The following is a 26,776-nucleotide window of genomic DNA, read 5'->3' as shown; positions in this document are numbered from 1 at the left end:
GCAAAGAGTTAAACAAAAGACAAAAAAAAAGCTGAATTTCATCTGTCTCCTCTCCAGATCCCTCATTACTCTCTGACGGTGCAGGCAGCAGATGAAGGTGATCCTCCTCTCTCCTCGGCGGTGCTCATCACCGTCACTGTCACCGATGTCAACGACAACCCACCCGTCTTCTCTCAGGTTAACCACAGTCTGCTGCTGCAGGTATGACAACCACAACATCTCACATGACATGTCTGTGCACAGCTCACACTCATAGCCCCACATACACATGCACATCAGGATCAGATGCTGAAAGGTGGATCTGCAGATATAAGTGAAATGTGTAGATTGAAAGCTTTGGCTTATGCTTAAAGGGAGACTTTGTCGGTGGAAGTAGTGTATACATTTAACAATGGTAAAGTAGATCGTGGGTGAAGTAAATCATTAAGGTCTGTTGGAGTCTGCAGCCAAGTGGACTGGACAAAGTGTGAGTTTCCACAGCCCTCAGGTCTCACAGTCTTCCTGTACAACCCCGCAATTATATAATATGAATCAAGATTCCGTCCTGCATAGCCTGTCTCTTGGCCTGACATATTTTCGGATTTTGAAATGGACAAGTCAAGGCCAAGTTCTTCATACATCAAAGTGAAGTAATTTATATATTAAGGTTTTTTACCAGGAGTGTTTTTTTGGTCCATTGTAGTGCATGCTGTTTGTTGTAGGTTCTCTACCTTTTGAGTTATTTCAAACTATTCCCCTTAACAAAAAGACGATCTTTCAGAGGTTAAGTACTTATTTTTGTGTTGGCCATACTCTGCTAGTAAAACAAGCTGAAGCAGCTCTTCAGTTTGACATTTTAAGTGAGCTAGCTTTTGTTTTGTTTGGTGCATTTCAATTTCATCTTCAATTTTTTGTCAAGTTTGTTTTTTGTGGGCTAGAAGTTGTTCACAACTCAAAGCTTTGTAAGAAGCATATGATGAATGTCAGAACGACTCCACTTTAGTGTTATAATCATCCCACATACTGATGGCATCTTGTCAGGCTTAGAATTTCATCACAAGTGCTCCAAGGATTTTTCCTATGCGATATCTCCTGTAGGTCAGCAACGATTAGTTGATTACTTTAAGTCATTTTTTTTAAACAAATTTATGTCATATATGTCATACTCAAAGTGAGTGAAGAGACTTTGGATTTTGAACTTTTGGTTGGACAAAAGGAGCAATTTGAAGATGTCACTTTTCATAGACGATAATCTGAAATAATTCTGAAATAAATAGTTGGTTGTAGCTCTAGTTTGCTGTTACAGACATCAACTGTCAACAGAAAAGTGTTGAGAAAGCAGCAGAAACAAGCAGGTGAAATACACGTTCGGGTCTAAAGACTGAGTAAATGACGCACACAGTTGAATATCTCTCAGTAGGATGTGCTCAGCACGGCGCTACAGTCCACAAAAAACTCAGATTAAAAAAAATATCAACATGTAACTTTCCTCTCTGGCAAGTAAAACTGCAGAAATATGTGCTCTCTATTATAAGGTGGGCTCTTTTTTTTTAATTTGCGACACCTTCAAGACACCGTGGGCAAGTCTAAGAGACTCTTCAGATGTAGTCTGTGTTCAGGAACTAACCACATTCGCAGCCTGTTAAAAACATGTTGGCGCCACGCTGCATGCAAAGGAAGAAAACACAGACTTAACACAAACCACTGTGTCAACAAAAAGTCAACAAGCGATGTGTAATAGAAAAAAAAACAAGAAAGAAATATAAAAATCCACCCAGAATGCTCTGGAAAACATCGCTTGCTCATCAGCTCCTGCAGATGTTCACTGGGGGGAGCAGCACTCGTATTCATGTGTGAAATTTGACAACTCAATGGAAAATATGAGCACAGGGACTCACTTTTACATGAATGACTCCTAATGAAGAGTTAGTAACCTGAAAAAGCTTGCACGTTTAAAGTGTTTCCATCAGTAGAGCCTCATATTCCTCGAGCAGCGCTGTAAACGTCTACCTGCTCTGCTCCAGACTGCCTAACAAGCTGTTAATGAAGACAGATGAACTAATGACTGAAGGTGATTAAAGAGAAATCACTGAAGATCAGTCATCCTTTATCAATCAGTCTCTCATTATAACTCTCTTTCCTATTCTCAAACGCACTCCAGTGAAAATATGCTGACCTGCTTCGTCATAACTGCCGCTCTCATTAAAACTGCGCTGAGAGTTCAGCAGTGAAACTCTTCAGTGAGCCACAACCGGAGCGAGGTTTTCAGGTGGATCAAAGGCGACCAGCTGTCATGATTTTTTGGGAGTTGTGTTGCTTGCAGGACAGCAGTGCCACCCTTTCACCCCAACCTCTAATTACAGACAAGCTCCCTGGAGTGGAAAAACTCTGCACAGGCAATTCACTTCCACTTTTCTCTGTGTGTAAGCTCGTATCGCTGCATGCTTCAGTGCGACATAGTTGCCCACATGCGTGTGAGTGCATGTGTTTCTCTGCGTGTGTTCATGCCTCTGGCAGTGCCGTCTCAGTGGCTGCTGCTCGCTGACAGTTAAAGTTGTCTCAGCCAGCTCTCTGCTGCAGCGCTGCCAGCTCACAAACTTCCACCCAGCCACAGAATAGCTGCTTCACCAGCCAAAACGTATGTGCTGCACGGTGATGAATACAAACTCTGTGATGTCATCCCCATCTGCTAATGTCTCCGCAGCCAGCTCGGCCTTGTGAAGGCAGCCCCGACTGCATTAGGCAGATGGATGTTGCTCAGACTGAGGAAAGGAGTCGTCATATTTTCTCAGACAGGTGTTGCAGGTCAGCAGCGGCTGAGTCCTCTCTGCTGTCAGACAAAGGCCATCATAGGCCTTTTTCTGACTATTTGGCACTTTTACAATAGGCACATCTGTTGAAGTGAATACTGTCGCTTTTTGGCTGCAGTGGTATTTGGATATTTCACTAAAAGCAGCAGATGGACAGGTGATTCTGTATTTTTGCAGAATGTGCTCAAAGGATGCAGAGTCGCTACGACAGTGCGTCTGTGTTGGTTTACTGGGAGTGGTGACTGAAGAAAATCCTCACTCAGCATGTTAAACAGAAGCATGAATACTATGAAGGAGATTTATGCTCTCTTGGGCTGCTTCTGTCACAGGCTTCTGTGACTTAGACAGTAATGTAGCACCTTTAGTAATGATTTAAGGATTTGCATTTTGATTAAAACAACTGAATTTGGTTGGAATTTTTAAAATATTGAGGTTAGATTTTATCTAAATTCAACACCTGCTCTACATTTAAATATAGCAAGTCCAAAGAATTTCTGCCTTTAAATAGAAAAACTATCTTGATAATTGATTGATTGTTTTAGCCATTTTAATGTCGGTTCCAGCTTTTTAAATGTAAATATTTGCCAGCTTTTTTTAGGTCATTTATTACAGGAAATGACAAGTCCTTAAGTCTCTAAGTTTCAATGTATTTATTTATGTATTTTACATTTTATAGACTCACAATCAACCACACTGTGAAAATAGTCAGGAAATAAATTGAAAACAAACAAAACCTGGGGTACTGGAGAGAACTATGCCTGAGAAATTCATGATTCAAGGACTGTTTCCTGCGTTCTGGTGAATGTATTTATGAAGAGAAAATAACAAAATAAAATGTGAGATGCAACAGCATTCGCCCTCTAGTGTATATTTGCACAAGGTAATATTTAACACTTTTTATTCATTAATTTTTTTGACTCTGAAAGTCTGTGTTGCAGAAAAATCAACGTGCCAGATTTTACAGCCCCTTTCCTTTACGACGAGAAATATGAATTCTTGTCTCCAGGGTGTCAGAAGTTTGATTAATTATTCCTTCCTTTCTGCTTTGAGGATAACAAGGTGCAACAACTTGTGTAAAGTGGCTTTCCTTTGAGCAAAATAGATGAGGATGGTGGAAACGTATCAGACACGAAGAAAGTTGGACATAGCAGTGGACAAATGTATCTCAGTGAAATCTCATCACACTGTCTCCTGACAATCCTCTATTTCTCTTGACTGGACATGTATTATCCCTGTGTGGTTACCCACTATGTCGCTGCTCTTGGTCTGCAAATCTTTAGAGCTGCAAAAGACCAAGTTGCTCCTCACTGGGAACTCTTGTATCACGGTGATACTGTGGGTTGTCACTGAAAAGGCTGGCTGTAACTGCTAACCTGCACGTGGAGTCAAACTCCTAACACTGACACACTGTTGATGAATGACTGGCCAAAAAACTTCCAGTACTCTCCTCACACTCTGATGAAGACGTACTTTGCCTAAACAGTCCTCCGTGTTTTCTGATGCGTGCTCTAATTGAAATTTGAAAGACCACATCTGAGGCGTTGTAGCCCATTAGCTCCAAATTGTTTGCATTTCATTGCTGCTCTCCTCCCAAAGCAAGTTTTTAGATTGATAACCACCTTCCAGGGAGGTTTTCAATTTCACTACACTTTTAAGATGGCTTTGGAGAGACGATCAGTCACAGTGAACAAGTTTAGGACTTTTTGGGGGATTTTTTTTGCCATTTAATGTATGGAATGATGAAGCTGAAAGCAGGGACCATTTATAAAAGTTTCCTCAATAGTACAGTACTTTTGATATGTGTCTTAATGAATAAATGAGCCATGATATAAAAAGATAAGATTAAAACATGTCTTTTTTATCAGCAGCAGCGTGAAAGCTGATCAAAGAAATGTATAAAATGGAATAAAAATGAGTTCCTGGTTCATTAGATGTTCTTATTCCTAAAACTATAACTCCGTAATGAGCTCCCTCAAAACAAATGCAGTCTAATAAACAGTAATGTCTTTAAAATAATATTTCAGCCTTTCTAATATTTGTTATTTCATTCTAACCCACTTTATACTGAATAGAGGGGATTAAAGTTTCACTATGATGAAACTCGACAGAACCAGAAACTACAGGCTCCAAAATGACCATAAAAGTTGAATCAACAACTCTCCTAAACTATTAAACCACTGACATTGTTTTCACAATTACTGACAGAGCTTCAGGGTCTGAAAAGTGAAACCAACAAAAAAAAGTGCCTCAAACATGCATTTCCTTACGTAGCAGCAGGGTGCAGCTCTACTAGTTTCAAAAAGTCTGCATCATGAGAAAATGGCCCTCCTTCTAGCAAGATGTATTAGCTAAGTGAACAGATCATCACATCACATCTTCATCTCTAGTTTCAAGTCTGCTTCAATACAACACAGTGTTCATTTAGTGTATCAGACTCACTCATTGCTCAGTGTAAACAGACAATAAAGCAGGGTATGATTTAAGGCGTGGCTACTTCTTGACTGACAAGTTGCTTCCATTGTCCTGAGGTTCTCTGTCAGACCCAATCAGCATATCCTCCTTAGGGCCATCCTTATGGACCACTTATGGTCACTTTAAACTCCTGTTTAAATCTATCTGAAATAAAAATCACAATAGCGACAGCATTCTTTTTGCACTGGAATTCTAAAGCTTCTGTCTTCGACCTTATTATTAGTTACATATTTACATTATGCACGGCACGATATGTTGTGACAGTTAGTGGTTTGGAGCAGTGAATTTTGTGATCATGAATGTAGAGCATTTGGTCAGTGTATACACGCACTGTATAGGCATTTACTGAAGGACTGCACCTCACTGGAAATTAAATAAAATAATAATTTAAGCTGGTGAAGAAGGTGAATTTTTAACTTTGACTCCTACAGGAGGGCGAGCCGGTCGGCAGCACCATCCTCCAGCTCGTGGTGGCGGACAAAGACACGCCCAGGAACGGCCCGCCTTTCTCCTTCCACATCGTCAGCGGCAACGAGGACCGCCGTTTCAACATCGACCAGGGCGGCCTGCTGTCGCTCTCTGCTCCACTCAAAAAGAAGGTCAAACCCCGTCACCAGCTCAAGATACAGGTAACAAAACAGTGTGTGATTGTAGTGTTTGTTCAGCTCCTGAATGTAGGCTTAGTTACTCGTCTTTCCTGTGAGTTTGCAACCTGTGGGAGGATTAAAAAATAAATAAATCTAATGTCATATCTGTCAGATCTCATCTTAAACCCCTGAAATTCACATCCTAATCTATGTGCTGGAGTCTCATGCCCACAAAATGAGAATCTGACCCACTATGTGAGGAACTGCAAAGTGTTTATTGTAGTTGGTGTATTCAGTGATAAAATGCTGATGCAGTCCAGTGTCCCTCGCGGTCTCGCTGGCTGTGTCGCTGACAAAGCTGTCAGGAGAGGTGGTGATCACACTGAACAGGGGAGGAAGTGGTAACAGAGTGACCTCCTTTGTCTGCTGTGGTTCAGGACTTACCCGTGTGTCCTTTAGGTTCACAATGAACCCCCCAAAAACAAAAAAACGACTGATCTGTAGGCTGGTGTTAAAGTTTAGTGGGGGGCTCTAAAATTGCTGATAGATAATATTTTAGTCCTAATAGCTGCATTCTTTTTTTATTTTGACCATGTAAAACACGTTGTTAGCCTCCTCTGGATCATAATCAACATTCAATTCGCTGATTAAAAAAAAAAAAAAATCAACAAACTCCATCATATCAAATATGTCTTGTTGATCTCATGCATCTCTGTGGGTTTTGAGTAGCTTAATCAAAGAATGATTTTCCACCTAAAAATGTAAGAGCTACATATTTAAAAAATGTTTGAAAGGTAGAAATATTTTGATGTACGTATGAAGCTCAAACCAGCAGGCCGGGAGCTTAACACAAAGACTGAAAATGTGCAGAAACCACAAACACGGCTCTGTCTAAACACAAACATAACATATATCCCCATAATTTGATTATCTATGTCTTAAAGCAAAAATAGCTTCTGCTGGCTTCAGCATCACACTCACCATATAGACATAAGAGTGGTGTCAATCTTCTCATCTGATTCTTAACTAGATAGCAAATATATTCCTACATATGAAATTATTCTGTTAAATGATTTCACTGAAATTGTCCCACTGACTAAAAGTTAATGAGACATGATATCAGTTTAATCTTTTATTTATTTCTTTTATTATTTTTATTTATTTATTTACTTATTTACCAATCAGGTGACAGACAGCGGCCACCCTCCCCTCTCCTCCATCTGTGTGGTCAACATCAATGTCACCGAGCAGAGCAAGTATCCTCCCTCTGTAGTGCCTTTGGAGGTCTTCATCACTACCTCTGGTGGACTGTTTGCCAACCGGGTCATCGGCAGGCTTCACGCCTCCGACCAGGACCTGCAGGACGTCCTGACCTACAAGCTGGTATCAGAGAATCCAGATGAGGGGAGATTTTCCGTCGACTCGTCTGATGGGAAAATCTGGGCGGATGAAAACCTGGAGGAAGGCTCCTACTCCCTCAACGTCAGTGTAACTGATGGGAAGTTCAGCGTCTGGACTGGGGTCAAAGTTCACGTGTGGAAGGCCAGTCAGAGGGCACTAGACTCTGGCCTGACGCTGCAGCTGTTCGGGTTGTCATCAGAGGAGTTTCTGGGCGACCACTGGAGAGGCCTTCAGCGCAGCCTGGGACAAGCGCTGAGCTTACCCAGACAAGAGCTTCACCTGGCCAGCCTGCAGCAGCTACCTGACACCAAGATCCTGGAGGCCCTGCTGGTCTGGAGGCCTCAGAGTGGACTGGTCCAGTCTCTGCCAACCAGCAGACTTGCAGGTGAACAATCACGACATGCACTGAGCCATTTAAACTGATTGTCCCTAAAATGACACGAGTCTACTCCATATGAGGCTTAAAAGAACAGTTCACCCAAAAGGGAAATTTCAGTCATCATCTCCTCACCTCCTCAACTGATTTTTTACCCTTGATGCACAGTCGAGCTTGTGCAACAGCTTCAGACAATGAATGCCCTGAAGCTTAAAGCTTTAAAAAGCTTATAGATAAATTCTATTCAAATCAGTTTGGGATCTATGAGCTGTTGTGATTTTATGATTTTTTGTGGACTACCAAACTTCACCTGACTTTCCATCAGCATGGGGAGAAGAAGATAGTGACTGAATTTGTATTTGTAGGTGAATTGTTCATTTAGCACTACATGATATAGAGGAAATATATGTGATGCATTTTAAATTAATAAAGCAACTTAAAAAGGAAAAAATCTAGATCAACATTCTTTATATTCATCTTCTTAGATTTGGAAATTACTTTCAAAAAAGATCTAGATTTTAAATGATGATATTTAAGTTTGCTAACTGAGACCCAAAACATATCATTAACTGGCATTAAATGGAAAATAATTTAAATTTGTTCCACAGAGGAATGCATGTCAGGTATCTTCAGTAGTGTAAGACTCTTTGAAAAAATGTTGGAAGCCATTAGTTTGGACTTGTAGAGAGTCAGGTAATCCTGTGAGATGAAGAAATCTCTTTGAATGTGCTGTCTGAAAGAAGAACTCTTTCATGTAGGGACTATATCGGACATCGAGGACTCTTTGGGCCTCAGCATCCTCAGGGTGAGCCACAATGGGTGTCTGGGCCTCGGCTGTCCACCACGAGGCTGCAGGAACGCCGTCCAACTGACAGGAGACAGACTGAGCCATTTCACTACCGCCAGAGCTGGTTACATCACTCCACATCACACCTGGGAGAGCGTCTGTCCCTGTAACGGTACGTCTGTCTTTGTGAAGAGTGTGAGTGCTTTGGAGGGCTATTAATGAGAGAATGTGTGCATGTGGGCATTGATCTGAGTGTGTGTGAACCAGGGAAGAAGCAGCAGCTGCCTTTATTAGCAGGAATGACGATTTTGAGCCTCACTGACACCTTCGTCTCTTCTAAAGAGCAGGACGAGGCTGCAGCAGCGTCTTCCTGCTGCTCTGAATTGATCCAATTCAAAACTACAGCGAGCGCTGAATAAGGGAGCTGGACTCCAGCTGAGTAACTCTCTCAACTCTGTTTCCATCCACACAGAGCAGAGAATACACATTGTCCACGGCCGACATCTCATCCAACTGAGGATGATGATGTGCGACAGTGAAAACACACGAAGGTGTAATGAGAAAACCTGAGGTGTAGGAAGGTTTACATCCACCTACATTCTTTCTTCTGTCCTAATAGAAAAAAAAAATTACATTTTCAGCTTTCAGGCTTTTATTTGTAATTTATTTCTACATAAAAGACTTAAAAGAAAAGTCACATACAGGTCCACTGAAAGGCTCAAAGAAAGATAAACTCACTGTATTAATAATTGTTTTTAGATAGATAGATAGATAGATAGATAGATAGATAGATAGATAGATAGATAGATAGATAGATAGATAGATAGATAGATAGATAGATAGATAGATAGATAGATACTTTATTGATCCCAGAGGAAATTCAAGATCCCGGAGGAAATTCAAGAATTGAAAGGATACAAAAGCAAGTAGGGGACAAAATATTGACAGAAGTAGGGAGGAGAGAAGGACAATTATTTTTCACTCATGCTGTAGTGGAACTCCAGTGCCAAGTTACCATGAATAGACACAAAAGCATCTGGACTGGAAATGGCCCAGGACAGGAAGGCTCCACAGCTGGTGATTAAAAGAGCCCACAACATCATGGCACTTTTGGCAGTGCACAGTCAAACTACGGCTATTTGCTTCACCAGTATTAATGCACAGAGTTGATCCGAGCCACGCCCACGATACTGATGATTGCAGCCAACCCGACACAATCCCCGTCCCCCCCTCAAACAAGTGCTCTCAGCTCTTAAGTTCTTTTGTAGATCTAAGTGAATCTCTGGTTTCTCGTCTTCATCCCTATCAGTTGTTAGTGTTGTATATGGAAAGAACGCTAATTGGAACCATCTTCAGAGCATCAGTGCGGATATGTCATTTCACTGATATCACTGAGACCAAAGGATACTAAAACCCACCACCCACCCCAGCTACAGTCTGTTCACCCTGCTGCCACCTGGCTGAAGATGCAGAGGTATCTGCTGCAGTACCACCAGACTACAGAACAGCTTCTTTCCTGGATGTGAGACTCCTGAACTCCTCGTCAACACTCCACCATAAAGAAATGTTTTCTTGTGTTTCCTAACTTGCATTTCTTTGCACTGTGGCAATGAAATGAACCTTGAACCTCCATCCATCTCTTGATTCAGATTAAATTCTTGAGAAGAGGGCAGAGACTGGATGAAGATATCTGCTGTCAGAGCTCAAAGAGCCTTCTTCTTCTAACCTGCTAAAACACAGTAAATCCCTAAGATTTCATACAAATCACCCTGAACACGTTGGGTGCGAATGTGGGCCCTCAGTTAGCGTCTATTACAGCCGACAGAATATCTCTATCATTGAGCAGCAGCGGCGCCACTTCAGATCGTCCTCACTGCTTTGTGTTGGCATTCCTCTAAGGATTAGTTGCATCCGCACACATGGATCAAAAGTCATCTAGGGGCTCTCCAGGATATATACTTATTATCTGCTTGTTTAGAGTCTTCTCCCTTGGGAACATCTTCTGAATGTGTTATCGGCACTATATTTTGACTATATTGGATACCTCTTTGGTCTAGAGATGTGGAGTTTGGCGATAAGGTGATGTCATGAGGGTGTAGAACAGGCAAGAAAACTTAAGTATCTGAAAGCAGTGGTACAGGCAGTGTTAAACTACAGTTTGTACTCTGCTTTATAGAATTGTTTTATTGTCACAATGCAATGGAAATTTAGCTTAAATGCGGTCTGCATGATCTGGTTGGTGATCTACAGACAACTTATTACCCTCAGTTTTATTAATCAATCAACTCATTTATTACAAATAACTGATTCCAGCTGGTTCCAGCTTCTCAAACATGATGATTTGTTGCCTCTATTTTTTTAAATCACTATAATTTGAACATCGTTGGACTGACGGGAAAAAAACAAGGTGCCAATTACAGCTCTGGAATACCAAATGACATTTTAACAGCTTTCTGACACTTTTATTCAATTAATTTTCAAAATAATAAACAGCCTGAGAAAATTCACTAAGTGAGCGCCACTATCAAGAAATAGTGTTTCACACAAACACGCATTATAAAGGTTAGCCCATTTAAAGACAAACCTTTAAAGTTTGATTATAAAGTTGTACTTTCTGTATTTGTCATTTGAATGTTTGTTAGTTGTTTAAAAAAAGTCGGTTGTTTTTAGTCTTGAAACATGAGCTGAATAACTAGACTCATTTTCCTCTGGATTTTAAAACTGGTAACTTTGAGACAAACAAACTTTGTCAATCCATTCACGAATTCAGTCCCTCATTCAGTCCTCCCTTCCTTCTTAGTGTTGTTGATGCTTTCACTTCTGTCAGATCACTTTGTTTTGCTTTTGGCGATTTTCCAGTTAGACAGATCAAACGAAACCTTGGGAAAAACATGGTCTTTTTCTCTGATATTTATCATTACATTCGGTTTAGACCACGTTTCATCTGCACACTCCGCTGTCTCATTTAGAGGAAAGTGAAGGTGGAAAAAACAGCACTGCCTTGAGGACTGATGAAGGTTTTTTTGTGGCCTTGAGTTTGAATATGAAAAAGGTTGATTAGGTAGGAATTATTCTGCAGAAGTTTGGTGCCTCAAAACCCCAGTTAACCAGAGTTTCAGATGTGTGTAATGTGAATTACTGAGTTCTGTCACGTGTTCACCAAAGATGCAGTATAAAGTTTTTCACCCAAGGACACCTCCTCTTGTGATTGTCCTCAACAAAGAGCATTTGACTGTTTTCAGTGCAAATACATTATTAATAAAACCTTTAAAGCATTGTTAACACAGGAACTAAAAGCAGAAATAGACAACTTTTCAAATCCCAGTTTGATCTAGAAGCCCTGATCTCAGCCGGTTGTATTAATAAGTAGGCAGGTTTTGTTACTCACTGATCTCATAGAAAGAATGCAAGTTTTGAATTGTCTCAAGTCCCGGTGGTAAGAGGAAAGACACGTCAACGGGGGAACAGACTTTGACACAACACCCGACGGCTCTCTGTCAGGTGAAAGTCCGTCTGTTTCCTCTTGTTTCTCCTCGTTTTCTCTCACTCTACCTCTTCACCTTCTTTGCCTCCTCCATCAGCGGGTCCTTTTTCTTTTGCAGGAGTTATTCCATCGTTACCTGAGGAAAGTGACTGGGGAAAACAATGTCCTCTTCCTGCTTTGATTGCACAAAGGCAGATGTGGCTCCTTTTTCTAATTAGACCTTCATTTTTTAGCTTTATAATTTACGTGAGTTGTTTACTAGCATATTGGATGTTGAAGTGAGAACAAACTGAATAAATCCCCTAAGCTTGTGTTAACCACAGACCTGATTTCAGGCATCTTAGCAAAAAACATGAGTTTTATACAACACCAGAAGTGCAATATTCAGTGTACTATTAAACAACACAAAGAAAATCATTGATTTAGTTTTAAGAAGCCTGAATGGGTGAAGTTGAAAAGAGACCCTGCTACAGCGCCATGTGTAGGTGTTTATTGATTGAATGACATATATCCATTAACGTATAATAGCAGCAGGGTCTGTGTGAGTATTGTTGTATATGTGAATGTATACAGTCTATTTGAAACTAGCTCGTTGTTCACGTCTGAGTTCTTTGAGTCATAGTTTATCGTGTCCCTCGAAATACTTTAAAGGGATAGTTCGTGTTTTTTGAAGTGGGGTCATATAAAGTACATATCTATAGTCGATCTGTTCCCTACCGTAATCACCGATCAGCGCAGCCTCAGTTTGGAGAAGTAGAGAGCCGCTCCTGCCCAGACGCTCAGCTTTGTACTGCAGTAAACGGGGTCCAGAGAAAAAGCGAAATAAACCACCTAAAACAAGGCTCACCTTAAAAAATCTACAACGGTTCAAGTGTACGTTGTATAGAGAAAATTCACACCGCTTTACATCGCCATCAGACCGGCCTTTCTTTTGGCACTACATTTTCTCAACCATAGAACCTCCGTATCCCTACGCATTAGCGCAACTGGGCAACAGGTTATCTGCAAATGGTGAAATACAGTGCGAGGCCCAGCTGCTGGACGAGAGGTTTACTTTTGATAAAAACGAAACTTAACAGACCGTCGAGCCTCCGTATCCCTAAGCACTCGCACAACTGCGTAGGGATACGGAGGTTCTACGGTTTAGAAAAATGTAGTGCCAAAAGAAAGGGCCGTCTGACCCAGATAGGATGAAAGTCATTCTGCTTCAACATCACCACTTTGCTCCCCTGTTTGTGGCCAAATTAAAGACTGTATCTGGATCAAGGCCATTTATGCACTTATTGTTAAAGACTTTGGTTCATTAAGTACTTATTCAAATCAGAGTGATTCATTGGGCTGCTGTGTTTGTTTCCATGTTTGTGTGTCTCAGAGTCGGCCGTGAGGTTCGATGGTAAATCCTACCTGAAGTACCTTCACAGGATGGACGAGGACAACCACAGTTTCAAACTGTCACTAAGGTTCAAGACTTTCCAGGAGCAGGGCCTCATCGTATCCACCAACAGCACCAACGACTGGGGAACATTACAGGTATTTCTCTCTCCAAGGCTGCATTGAAAGAGGAACAGATGACAGGATTTTTAACCCTTCATTGTAGATGTGCTCTTCTTAGAACTTCCTAAGTCAGTGTTTTTTCATGAACAGATGTAGCCTCCATTTGTTCAAAATATTCAGCCTGTTACTGGATGTTATCGTCCTTTTGTAGCTTGTTCCACATACATCTAAGGTGTACAACATGTAGCTAGTGTAGCCAATACAGTGATGGAAAAAAGTACATTTACTCAAGTACCATTTTGAGGTATTTTAACTTGAGTGTTGTCTTATGCTGCTAGTTACTACTTCTGCTTCATTACATTTGTCAGAAAGATATACTATGATTATACAGTGCATATACTATGAAGATTACTATGACGCTCAAGATTTCACAAACAAAACTGGAAAGGTGTTCAAGAGTGCACACGTCTGCCACGTCATGTTTTGTACTCATTCTACCCATCCTCCATCCAAGTGTTGAGAAAATCTGTTCAGTGGATTTGTGTAATCCTGTTGAACAAACTAACAAACTAACAAACAAACAAACAAACGGACACAAGTGAAAACATAATCTCCTTGTCTGAGGGGATTATGACCAACTTCTAAAATTCTTCTCCAATCTTAAAACAGGCTCAACCCACATATATTTAGATTCAGCGTGAATTAAGAATCAATTTTGCCCCCTCTACGTCCAGAAAAAGATACCTCCATCTCAAACAATTTAACCGTGGATGCCCTCAAACTTCAATACACACTGTGTTGGCTGGGATACATCCACAAGAGGGCAGCTCAGAGTCAAGAGTTGGACCTGGTGGAGGGGGTTGACCTTGTCATAGACTGTGTAAGGTCAATTTATTTCATCATGACGTGTGCACAAACGTCAACGTTAATTACCGGTTAAACTGCCGCCCCACGATCTCCGGTGATTCTGCTCTGTTTTATCTGCATCTGTAAGCTTTCAGAAAAATATGCACAAATACAGACAAAATGATCCCAAAGTACAGACCAAGGGCTCCGAGTGTATCCGCACCTCCAGATGGTATCTTTATCTATGGTTATGAAAAAGATAAAGTATTTTATCTAATTTAGAATAAAGAATATAAATAAATTAACTCAGAAATAAAACAGAAACAACAGTATTTGCCTGAGAATCATCATGTTTTTAAGTTTTCTTTAGTGTCATAATCCTGTGACAGCTGTTGTACATCACTCGGATGCCAATAGCTAATCCGGGATACTTTTAATGGTGCCAAAGTTTGTGTTATCCAAGACAGGCCAGGGCTGCAGTGTCAGATTATAAATTCTCCAACAGCTTTTATTAAAACCTTACAATGTTCTCCACCTCAAGCAGCTAAAACATCAAAATGCTGCTAACACCACATTGCATCAGTAATAATAATCCAATAACAATAAATAAAGAAAAAGAAGATGTTATTTATTTCTCACTGTTCCTTTCACCACCGAAATACCTCATATTTGTATTACATGAAGATGAACTACACTGACATAAATTAAAGTAAATGTTTCTGAAATGATTTCAAAGTACTTTACTCAGCTAGATGTAATGTCATGATAAGTCTCTGAGTCAGTAGAGCTGAGGAATAGGAAGCTAGCGGTGAAGCTCAGAAGTCTCTATTTGTTGGCTCTCAGCTTTCATTTAAAACTGGTCCAAGGACAAACCAGTAAGGAGAAGATATGTGTCATCATTCTGGTCATGAGACGAAAAGCTGTCCTTGTTCTCTGAGGGTTGCAAACGTCAACAGCTCCGAATGATGAAACATGATGATTTTTTCATTCATTTGAAGGAGATCATTAGTTTTGCTCTTGACATTCGTCCCAATTCAGAATGCATCAGTATGTGTCGTTTCTCAGCAGCATTCATTTAAAACTGGTTCAAGGCCAAACCACTACAGATGTGACATGCATGTCAGTTTTTGTTCTATTCACATGAGGCATGAAGCTTTCCTCATTGTTGGTTGGAAAAGGATGATAAAACCCACACATGAAATTTAATTACAAGTAAACGAACAAGAAAATGATTATTTTCATTCATTTGAAGGGACTGTAAATATTTGCTGTGTTCTCCCCAGAGCTGGCTGGTAATTTATTTTGCTCTTGGAGTATTGCTGCTGTGGAGAGATTAAATCTCTTCCTAATTTCCAGGAGCTGTTAGTGTGGAGTTGTTGTTTGACACTAATTTACTATCAGAATGATACAAATCTGCGAGCGGCTGATTTAATCTGTGGGAGTTCTCCCTGGGGAATGCCGCCATCGACAAGCTGAGCTTTTCAATCCAAAATGCTTCTAGCTCAGACTCACAAACACTGTTGGATGTTCCTGACCTAGCTGTGTGGCTGATATAATCTGAAATGTCAATATTTTATTAGCTACTTCGTGTCAGCAGTCATGCTATCAACACAGGTGTCATATTCAGGGAAATATCTGATATCTGGTGAACATTTTGTGTCTAATCTGTTTGTCCTTTTCTGTGTTTACTGCTAACACAGATCCCACACTGCTGTGTATCTGGGTCACCACTGTCAGCATCACACAGCACCTGCTGACACTCTGAATCTTAGCAAATTAAATCAACTTGATGTAAACTCGTTCTATTGCGGCAATGCTGACATTTCAGACAACTTGCCCTTCTTCACTGTGAAATACTAGCTGTGTCCGGGCCTTTCCATATTCTCCGCCAGCATGTGAGTCAGAGTTGGTGTTGTGTAAACTGTCCCAACTCTGCTGCTGCTCTCTTGCCAAATCTTGTACGTGATCACATGGTGGAGCGTATCGGGAATGCTACTCCTTTATCTCTGCGTGGCAGATTGTTTCATGTGTTTATGTGTGCTAAATGCCTGATTGAATATCAGACGCAGCGCTGAACTCCCACCCCACCCACATTTAAAGGTTCCACATCGGATTATGATGACATCTGGGTTTGTTATTCCCTGCTTCTCTAGTGTAATCAGCTCATCAATGCCCCTTTTAAGTAGAGAGTTGTGACGAAGGCTATCTCTGAACACAGCACGTGAGCCACATGTTGCCCTTTCCCCTCCAAATGCAAGCTTTTGGAACCAGCTCAGACTTCTGCTGGAGGCCTAATGAAAAGCTGTCTTCAAGATTTATTGACGTACTTTTTGAGAATTGTTGTGGGAGAGGAAGATTCCTCTCGACGGTAGAGCACAAGGTCTACTGTACCATATTAAACAGGCAGGTTGAAAGAGAATAATGAATTGTTGTATTCTTTGAGAAACATGAATAATTCTCTAAACAGATAACCAAAAAAATGTCTTTCTATAGACTTGAAATGCAGCGTGATGTTTCCCCTTGTGGGCTCTTCTCATTTGTGTGACATCCGTGTGCACTCAGGAGGAATATTCAATCATTTTGATTCTCGGAAAACTTCAAAAGCTGCATTCAGGCTTTCCTGAGGTTCTACCTCCTGGGTTTTGGTACTCAGCTTGCACATACAAGAACGGGTCCCTGCCTGATTCACTGTGAGCACAAATGGCTTCAAAAGGAATATCTGAACATGGTCATCTTCGAAGTCCCTTGCCTGGTTTTTGTGATGACTTCAGAGAAACTTCCTGGAGATAGAACACGCTATTAGCACGCTTCGATTCCCCTCGGGACACGAGCTGCTGGGCATCTCAGCGGCTTTTCATAAATTTCCAAATCTCATCAGTATGCTCCGTCAAGAGTCAAGTCTTTGAAAAAAGAACACACAAATTAAAGTTCAGACCTATTTGCTGCAGCTAATTCTCTTTTATGTCTGCACACATCTTACTCTAAATCGTTACCTTTGAAATGGAAATTGTAGCCGCTTGAATGCAAAGCTGCCATGGCAAGTCGAGCGGAAGTAAAGGTGACTTGTCGTCAGAAGTAAAACACCATCAGTGATGAGGAGTGACAGCTCAGACCTGACAGCAGAGCAGTTTGTGGACTCTATGGTGAACAAAGACAGAAACACTGGTGAGGAGTCAGTGGACCAACACTTATCCCTCACACTCGCTGCAGTCGCACAAATGTAAGACTTTCGTGTCAGTTCAGGCATTTATCGAGAAGCACAATAAAGGGCCCAAGGTGTCGACCAGGCCTCAACATTCCCCAGATCCCAATCTGATGGAGCATCTGTAAGACGTGCTGGAGCAGGTCGGAACCATGGAGGTCCCACCCCCCAACATACGGGACCCAGAGGGCCCACTATAAAAATGCCCTGGTGCCAGACACCACAGCACATAAGTAATGAATGAGAGGGACTTGGGTCTTTACATTGTTTAAAAAAAATCCAACGTGTTCTGCTGTTGACTGATTAAAACACACAACCTTTCACTAATTTTTATCCTGCACCACAGAAACAACTGAGCGCCCTCGGAGAAGTTTTTATCACAGCAGAGATTCAGCGCTGCCTCCTGCATGCTCTCAATAAAATACCTGTGTTTGTGTGAGTAAGTGTGCAAATGCAAGCAAAATGCATGCTTGGAGACCTTCGTTGAGCATTGAGCTTTGCCCAGCAGTGTTAAAGCCATGGATAGATGTTCGCAGGTCCGTCTGTCCAAAATGAATCACTCCTGTTCATGTTTTTATCCTTTCAGCCACACGGAACTAGAAAGAGAAAAGACCAGTGTTGCCCTGAGGACAGCCTGCAGAGCCTGAATGCGGGGCAACCTGTCTGTACTATACCTAAAAGTTTTATAGAAAGCAGAAAAATAAAAGCTGCAGGACAGAGAAAATATCAGAGAGAAAAACGCAAACTGAAGAGAGAACAGTTCATCATCCTGCAGCATTTAAAGAAGCAGAAGCCAAGCAGAATGGTATCAATTATGTATCGGGGTTGTCAGCGTCCAATGGGGTGATGCACGGCAATTTGCAAAATATACATTTCAACTGTATATTTAATCGGGAAGATATGAGGAGCTTTCCGTTCCATTAAGAAAACATGAATTTAAAAATAAAAAGCTGCTGGCTTGTTAGTTTGCAGGAATGCTGAACACGCAGGAGTGTAAAGTGTCTCCCGCTGATGCCGATGAAATGCTGAATAAATGTGTGACTCTGTGCCCTGCATGGTGTTGTACAGGCAAACACAGCGAGCTGACTGCCAAATTAGATCTCAAGACTTGTCAACAAAAACACAGCCGTGTCATCTGCTTCTAAAAGCCTCTGTAGACAGAATGTAAAAACTAAAATTACCCTAGCTGCTGGAGTATATTTGCTGAGTACTGTTTTAAGTCCACATTTGAATGTACTGCTCAACTGTTACCAAAATTCTTTTATATGTATTACTTTTTACTAAGTATTCTTTATCACATATATATCTGACTTAATAACACACCTATATGCCAGTGTCAGGCAACAATGGCACAGTTGTTTCCAACAATGGCAAAACAGTCATTTTGTTATTTTTCAATGTTATTTAAGAATTTGTAACTTTCTGGAAAAATAAAATGATAATGACTTATCATTATCCTCTTACTGTTTATGACGCTTCCAAGGATGTTTAAAAAGCACAGAGTAGATGATTTCTGGGGACCAGGCCTCACGGATTACTGTACAAAAACACAGTCCAACTGTATTCACTGATTTGGAATAAACTGGATCAGATTTTTATGGAGGAAGTATTTTCTGCTGTCCTTCATCTGCTTTGCTTAAGCAACAAGTAAAGCAGGTCTATGCACAGCCTCCGAGAATGATGGAGGTGAATTACAGAACGTAGGGGATTTATTTAGTGTGTCCTAGTGGACAGATACATAGTAGCTTTACTGCTAAAGTTACTGTTGCTAATTTAAGCTGGTGCTAGCTTGGTTACCTGTCATATTTGCTGCCTTGGCTCAAGGGGCCAGAAGAAAAACCCAGCAAGAAAACCAGCTCAGTGCTGTATTCCCCCTTTCATCAAACTGGACTTGTTCTTTTCTGTGGCTGTGTTGTCCAGTGATAACGGATGGAACACATAATCAGTGCTATTGGTTACTGTAAATGCCAATCAATATCCATGACAAGTCGCTGCCTGGTTTTACAAGAAATCTAACTGCACTCCACTAGCTGATCCTGTTTAAACAATGATACCATGTAATCCAAACAGAACCTTTCACTTTCATCCCAGTTTTAACCAAGACACCTAAATGTCTTCTGATCTTCAAACCCTCGATTCAATTCTTCTGCCAGACTGATAACATGAGCAAAACTTGCTTTACCTGAATAAAGAAATCAGTGTAACAAACACCATAATATGATGCATAACCATTGAACACCATTTTGAAGTCTAAAATGCATGTTAAATGTCACTGACGGCAGCTAAGAGTATGTTTATCACACCCAGATATGATATATAATATATGTTAACGTCTGTATGGTTTTAATCCTCTATTCAACGTAATGAATTTGAAAGAAAAGGAAAAAAAAAACTCATTAGTGCATTACAACTACCCTGAAGGCAAACACCCAGAACAATATTTATTACTTTAAGCTAATAAACTGTGTATCACTGAATAAATACATACATACAGTACATACATACATACATACATACATAAAGACGACATAGTGGTTGGATATTACTTTTTATGACTTAGAGTGACACGGTACAAAACATTATTACCTGAGAGACTGCTCTGAGTTTATCAAGCATGCATTTCATATGATATATTTCATTAACATGACAGACACAGCTTTTTAATAAACAAGATAAATAACATTTAAATTCTAACAGTCCCTTTTCCTTTTCTTTCCCCGCCCTCACACTATCAGATATTTTCTTTCTGATATTAATAATAATAATTTAAAAAAAGAAAAGAAAGTAGACTCAACTGTTGCATAATGTGTAATCTTGAGCCTCTGCTGAGCTGGTAAGAGGTGTGTTGATCTTAAATCTTTGGAGATAAACTGGAATTGAAAGTTTTTGTTCGTATTTTGTTGCTCTGAATATTATTTTTTGCCAACTGAGCCTCATCTTCCTCTCTCAGCTGACCGATGGAGAGCTGCAGTTCAGGTACAGATGTGGAAACACCTCTCCTGGTTCCTTACTGATCAGATCTGATCCGGTGTCAGATGGACAGTGGCACAGCATCCTGCTGGAGGTCAACTCCACCTCCCTGAGACTGACTCTGGACCAGCACCACCCAGCCTTCTCTACCCTGACTGAGCCATGCCGGATGTTGCGTTCCCATGGTGCTTTGCTCTTCGCCTCTTTGACTCAGAGCTCTGCGCCTGAGATCCACCATCATCCACGAAATTTCATCGGCTGCCTGGAGGGCTTGGAGCTCAACGGGGAGCCAATCAGAGTGGGCGACACGGCAGAGTGGGCCGGGCCAGGGAGCAGGAGAGTGTTTGGGGTGTACCAGTGCTGTAGCAGGGCGGGAGCCTGCGACAACAACCCCTGTGAAAACGGAGGGGTCTGTGGGGAGGACAGCAATGGAGGTGAGTGCATTGAAGGGGTCACATGACTCAGGTTTACAGATGAATACACAGTTATCTGTTGGCCAATTAAATTATCTCTATCCATATAAGTAAATGGGTGTGGCTCAAACAAGAAATGGGTGGGACTCACCAGGAGTTGTTGATTAAAACCTAAAATTGATATGGGTTCATCAGAAGTTGTTATATGTATTATTAATTAGAAATCTTTACAAAACAGCCTCAGAATCGAGCTTCAGCTCAATGTGTATTCAAAATTAGTCTGTAATTATTATGTAAGGTCTTATTTATTCAATGTTTAACAGAAAAGGTTGTCCTGCCTGAGTGTGAAAAAAACTATTCCAACTCTTTTCCTGTCATTGCGAATTATTCATAGAAGCTGAATGGGACTGTAAATCAATTTCCACTTTGTTTCACTGCAATCATATAGGAAGGAAAAACAACATTTTAAAAAAACAAACAATTTTAGGTCATGTTTTTGCAGCATATACAGCACAGTCTAGAAACTAAAAGCAAGAACACACACAGTCTTAAAACAGATACATTTTAAGCCTAGAAGGGCAAAACTGACCCATTTGATTAAAGAATACAAATTTCCAATTTATTCCAACAGTCCTTAACAAAAAACGTACAGTTATAATTGCTGAGAATTTGTAAAAAAAAAAAAAAAAAAAAAATGTATTTGTCACTTTTTTTTTTTTTTCCCCACAATTTAAGTCTTCAGTAGGAGCCAATGACCACAAAACTGAAACACAGATCAGACAAGTCTGTTGTTTTTGGTGTTTTTATATCAGCCTAACACTGGTTAGGCTAGGGGAGTGATTACAGAACAGTATTCTTCAAGATTCTCAGTGAGATCCCTGCAGTTCAGGTTCTTATTACACAAGGAAGAAGTAGAAAGTACTGCTGCAGTTTCTTTTAAAGCTGCAGTACATCCTCTCAGTCAGGGACGAGCCACATCTGCCATGAAAGATTTGTTTGGCCTGAAATCCTTATCAGACCCAGTCTGCTTTATTACCCTTTTCAGTTATCACTAATTGGCCAAACGCATCAACACAAAAGATTGTGTTTTAAATGTTGTCAGAGTGGATGGGTTATTTTTTTTCCCACATTATGTGTCACAATAGAGAATGTGTGAAGGCTTAGAATAGCAGCTGATAAGCACATCTGCAATTTTACAGATAGAAGACCAGAAGCTTTAAAATAATATTATTCTCATAAATCTCTGTGAGACTCTGATGTAGAGTGCAGGTAATATGTTCCTTTTTCTCCGCGGATCTGGATATGAAGCCAAACATAAAGCTGTGAAGAAGATACAGATCTCTGAGCTTTGGGAGGGCAGAGTAAACAAACAAACCCTATAGCTGTTATCAACAACCTGCCGCCTGCTGGTTTTTCTTCACCTGTTGGGTCACTGAGCTGGACTGTTCTGTACAAAAAGAAAATGTCTACTGTGGCCCCAGTGAACACAGGACCGAAGATTACAGTCAGGTATTACTTTTCTCACAACTTTATTCAACATCACATCAAATCATATTTCAGTTATGCTTCAGGCACAGATTCTGGAATGTGATGCTGAACAACAAGTAAATATTATTTCCCAAAAGAGCCTGCCAGGCCAGGCAAATGTAATCAGACAGGCAGCAAAAACAGTGACGGCTGTGGAGGTTTGTTTCTTTTTACTCCTGAATACAAAGTCGATTCCCTGCTGTTTAACTGAAAATCAAAGTTACAAAGTAGATGTAGACAGCAACTTTTTTTTTTTTTTTTTACTTCCATCTTTACTGTCAAGGCCTCGTTAAAAAAAGGGTCACTTACTTGCTTTTGCTGTTTTCAACCAAGAAATGGAGCTGACTCTGGTGTCGTTTTTTTGGTCTGGGCTGTAAGAGAAAACTAAAGCAGATTACATGTTACCGTTCAACTCATGGATGAGTAAAGTCAGGTTGAGCAAGTCAATTTACTGCAAGATTTGTGGGTCATTCCCAGCCCCTGATGTTAAGTATAACAATATTGAAATAGCCAGTCATCTGGTGGTACAGTATTAAAGTACCAGAAGTTACTTTGAGGTTCCATTTACTTTTTTCAGTTGGTGCTTTCATATGTCTTCCATCCCTTGTAACAACATGAGAGTCATGTCCCCTCTTCAGAAAGCAAGCGTTGCATTGCATTCTGGTCTGTTTAAAGCTCCTGTGGGTGTAGATTGGTCTGTTTCTTCCTCTAAAGTGTTTTTTTTTTTTTTTCTTTTGTTGGATTGTTGAACCCTAATGCAAAATGGCAGATCTAGAGAAAGAATCTGTCACTCTTTGATTTGGCAGCTGAGAAAACGTGATGTTTAACATGTTCCCTCGGTTTTTAAGCAGTTATCTACAAGAAAAACAACAAAACTGTCGTTAAAAGTTTTTTTATGGTGGGATTTTTCCCTTTAAATATCAAACCCACTCTGGTGTTCTCTGGCTGGATCAGGTTGACCTTTGCTTTGATTATTTACTGCCTGTAGGGGAAACTGACTGTGGCTTTGATCAGTAGCTCTTGTCTCAGACGTCTGAGTGTGTTTTATTTATTCTGCAGAGCCGCTCTGCAGGTGTGCAGGACTCTTCCACGGCACCCGCTGCGAGCTGCCCGACAATCCGTGTGCCTCCCAGCCATGTGCCCACGGCAGAGTGTGTATACCCAAACCTCAAGGTTACATGTGCAACTGCTCACTGGACAACGCTGAAGCAGGGTAAAAGCACACACACAGAGAAACACACACGCTTTAGCATTTTTTATGTATTCTTTACCTACATGCAGGAGTTTTCAATCTGTTGAAATTGTGTGCGGTGTAAAACTTCCTTCAAAAGCTGTCTGTGTTGTTAAACTTTGATTAGTTTGGTTTCACTGAAGACTTTTGGTGTTGAATATTAATCCAAAGGCTGTTTTCAAAGCTTTTACAGAAGATTCAAATAATGGAATGAATCAGAGAATAAGAGACATCAAGTCAGCATACCAGACTAAACTTAACGTGACCAACACTTTAAAACATTACCTCATTCTACTCTACATTTTCATCATCATTTTCAATGTAAGCGTCACTTTGGCCTCTGGTAGCATGTGATTGGTATTTTGCAGGTTTTCTCTATGGGAAACTATAGTTCATAACAACTTGCATCTTTTCCCAAGCTCTGACCATGTTTTCTAGCAGTAATAATAACACAGTGCCCCTTCAAGCTGGTTGGGCTTTGTTTCCAGTTCATTTCTTCATGACACATAATTTGTGCTGACTGAAAATGATTGCCCTGCGCAGCACTTGAACAAAACACCACATGTACCAGCAGCATCTAAACAATACAGAACAATATAAACATATTTTGCATGATTTGTAGTTACTGACTCAAATCGGAAAATGCTCGGTAAGTGGGCCCACACTTGCAGCTTTAAGTAGGTTAAATTAAAGTTTGCCACAGCACCTTTGCTGTTTGATGATGGCTTTCCTGCACCTTTGTATCATGCAGCACTCTAGCACAAAAGGGAGTGCAGCCCTTTAAGAGGGCTTCAGTGCTCTGTCTTTGGGGTGCACCATTGAGTGAAGGTCGCATAAAGCCCAGCACACAATCACTGAAGTTTGACACATTAAACTGGAGATAACACATTTTGGGCTGAGTTTATTCTTGTACAGTGTGAGTGAAACGTGAGCTGTTACACCATCTATAAAGACAGCTGGGTTGATTAAAATCGGAGCATATCACTACTCATGTGCCACCCCATTCTGTTAAACTGGACAAAGGTCTAGACTTCTTTGGTTTGCCAGATGGCTGAAAGATGTACAGTGTTTATTGAAGTTGGTCAAAATAAAATGGACCTTGCAGGCAAGAAAGTCCGAACTCAACGAGGTATGGACACCTTAACTTGAGGGAGATAAATGAGCGTGATTGGTTCTAACTTTGGCCATGAGACCATAATTGTGTCATGAACATTTTTCTTGACTTCCAGTAAAGGTGTATCATAATTAAAAGTTATGAAGTCATTTTGACAGCAAGGAATTACTACCAAAGTGATTATGGGAGTTTAAGGTGTTGCGAAAGTAATTTAGTAGTTCGATCAACCTTTAAGCTAGCACTGCTTTTAGCTCACTATGAACTGGGTTATAAGAAATAAGGTACACCTTTTCCAGTGTAATGGAACTGAGGCAACACACCAGAAGTGATATGCTCCTATTTTAATTAATCCAGCTGTCCACACATGCAGTGTAACAGCTTGCATTGCTTTCACACTATACCATAGGTGTAAATCTCATTGAAGAAGATGTACTGTGAAAATAAGTCAGACAACTGCAATATGCTGCTGAGATGCCTCCTGTGTGGTCTGTGTTGTGTCAATAAATTATACATAATAATTTTACATAAATACAGTAGTTGAATGAATTGTAGTTGGTTACATACCCTCACTGATTTGTTCTCAAATTTGAGAGTAAGATATATATTTTTCCTGTAACTGTTTATCAATTTATCAATTACCGGTCTCCAGGGTACTTATCAGTATTGTTTACAGGTCAACTTTCAGTTGTAGTAGGTAGGTTAGTGGGTTTATCTAGATAAACTGCTGGTCATCTGACCTATATTAAACAATGTTGAACTTTCCAAGAGCTCTACAACCTCTGGTAAAGTGACAGAGAAATGATGGCTGGGACTAGATAAATGTAAGTCCGGCTACAAGCTAATTAGCTTGATACTCACTTTCACATTTTGTACGCTGAATTAATAATCACGCATAAAGAGAAGATTAACACGTGAAGAAGATAAATACGGAAGTCTCCAACCAATCTCCTGTGCTTACACAGATAACGTTCACCCACAGATTCATAAGTAGACACACAGAGGTATTATTAACAAGGCCAACTAAATACAAAGGTCCAACAGCACAACCATCATTATATGCAGCATTACTTGCATTGAAGTACATGCTTGTACTCTGGAAAAGAAAACATGCGTGGCCTTGAATTTGCATGCGTATGTGATTGGACACACACACACATACACATGCACACACACACACACACACACACACACACACACACACACACACACACACACACACTTAATTCATCATGCTACAGCCAGCTCGTTGCATTCCACTCACACCATCTTTGGCTGACAAACAGAACAGTCACGTTCAGATAAAATTATTGCAGCATTTGCATATTCGTCCTTTCATTAAGGCCGCCTGTGGAATTGCATCTCTCCTTGCAGGTATTAACAGCGGTCCGCTTTCCAGGTATTTTTCCGATTAAGTCAGTGAATGAAAAATGACCACCAGTGGATCATAATTGCAGGAAGTAGGAGTTTGCGTCACGGCTTGTAAAGCATACAAATAGATGTTCCATCATGCTGTGAAGGTTTTCTAGTGCTGTCTGATAATTATTTTACTAGTCACATTAATTAGCAACAAATATGTGTGTTTTGATAGAACAGTTATCCATTCAATCAGAAAGAAATATACAGGTCTGACAATGTATTTTATCAAAAAACCTTTCGCTGCTCCAAAACTGGACTTCTTGTCCATGAAACATACTGAAAACTGCATTTTATTCTGTAATTGCTGGAATGTACATTTAGTTCCGTACAACAAGGGAATTCAGCACCTGAGAAATGAGAGGGTGAAGTAGAACAACAGGCAGTTTTATGTAAAACAAAATGATAGGTTTTGTCAGTATCACAGCAGCAGCACTTAGCAATCAGAGCTCTGCCAGTGGGTCCTCAGGGTGGTGTTTTGTGCATGGGCCTGGAAGATGGAGGGATGCAGTGAAGCTTCCAGTATCATCAACCAAATTCAAACTTCAATTCCTGTCCAAGATGGCAGACTTTGTGCCGCTCCCCACTGTAGCACCCTCGTTCACACTCCATATTCTCAGTCCTCAGCAATTAGGACATAAACACTAACTGATTAGAGGAAAACTGACAG

General features: G+C 40.6%; 1 protein-coding gene across 8 annotated transcripts in view; it reads left to right on the top strand.

Annotated features, from left to right (window-relative positions):
* Positions 1–26,776, top strand: part of fat2 (FAT atypical cadherin 2) — a 150,797-nt gene that overhangs the window by 110,946 nt on the left and 13,075 nt on the right. For all 8 annotated transcript variants that reach the window (XM_037076687.1, XM_037076689.1, XM_037076686.1 and 5 more), the window contains 7 exons: positions 58–201; positions 5,693–5,890; positions 7,034–7,634; positions 8,384–8,584; positions 13,269–13,426; positions 20,389–20,842; positions 23,408–23,561. In XM_037076687.1, the coding sequence (XP_036932582.1) occupies positions 58–201; positions 5,693–5,890; positions 7,034–7,634; positions 8,384–8,584; positions 13,269–13,426; positions 20,389–20,842; positions 23,408–23,561 (1,910 nt within the window). The remainder of the gene's footprint in view (positions 1–57; positions 202–5,692; positions 5,891–7,033; positions 7,635–8,383; positions 8,585–13,268; positions 13,427–20,388; positions 20,843–23,407; positions 23,562–26,776) is intronic.

Source organism: Acanthopagrus latus, chromosome 18 (genome assembly GCF_904848185.1).
Source record: "Acanthopagrus latus isolate v.2019 chromosome 18, fAcaLat1.1, whole genome shotgun sequence".
Taxonomy (NCBI): Eukaryota; Metazoa; Chordata; class Actinopteri; order Spariformes; family Sparidae; genus Acanthopagrus; species Acanthopagrus latus.
This window is presented reverse-complemented; position numbering and strand designations above follow the sequence as displayed.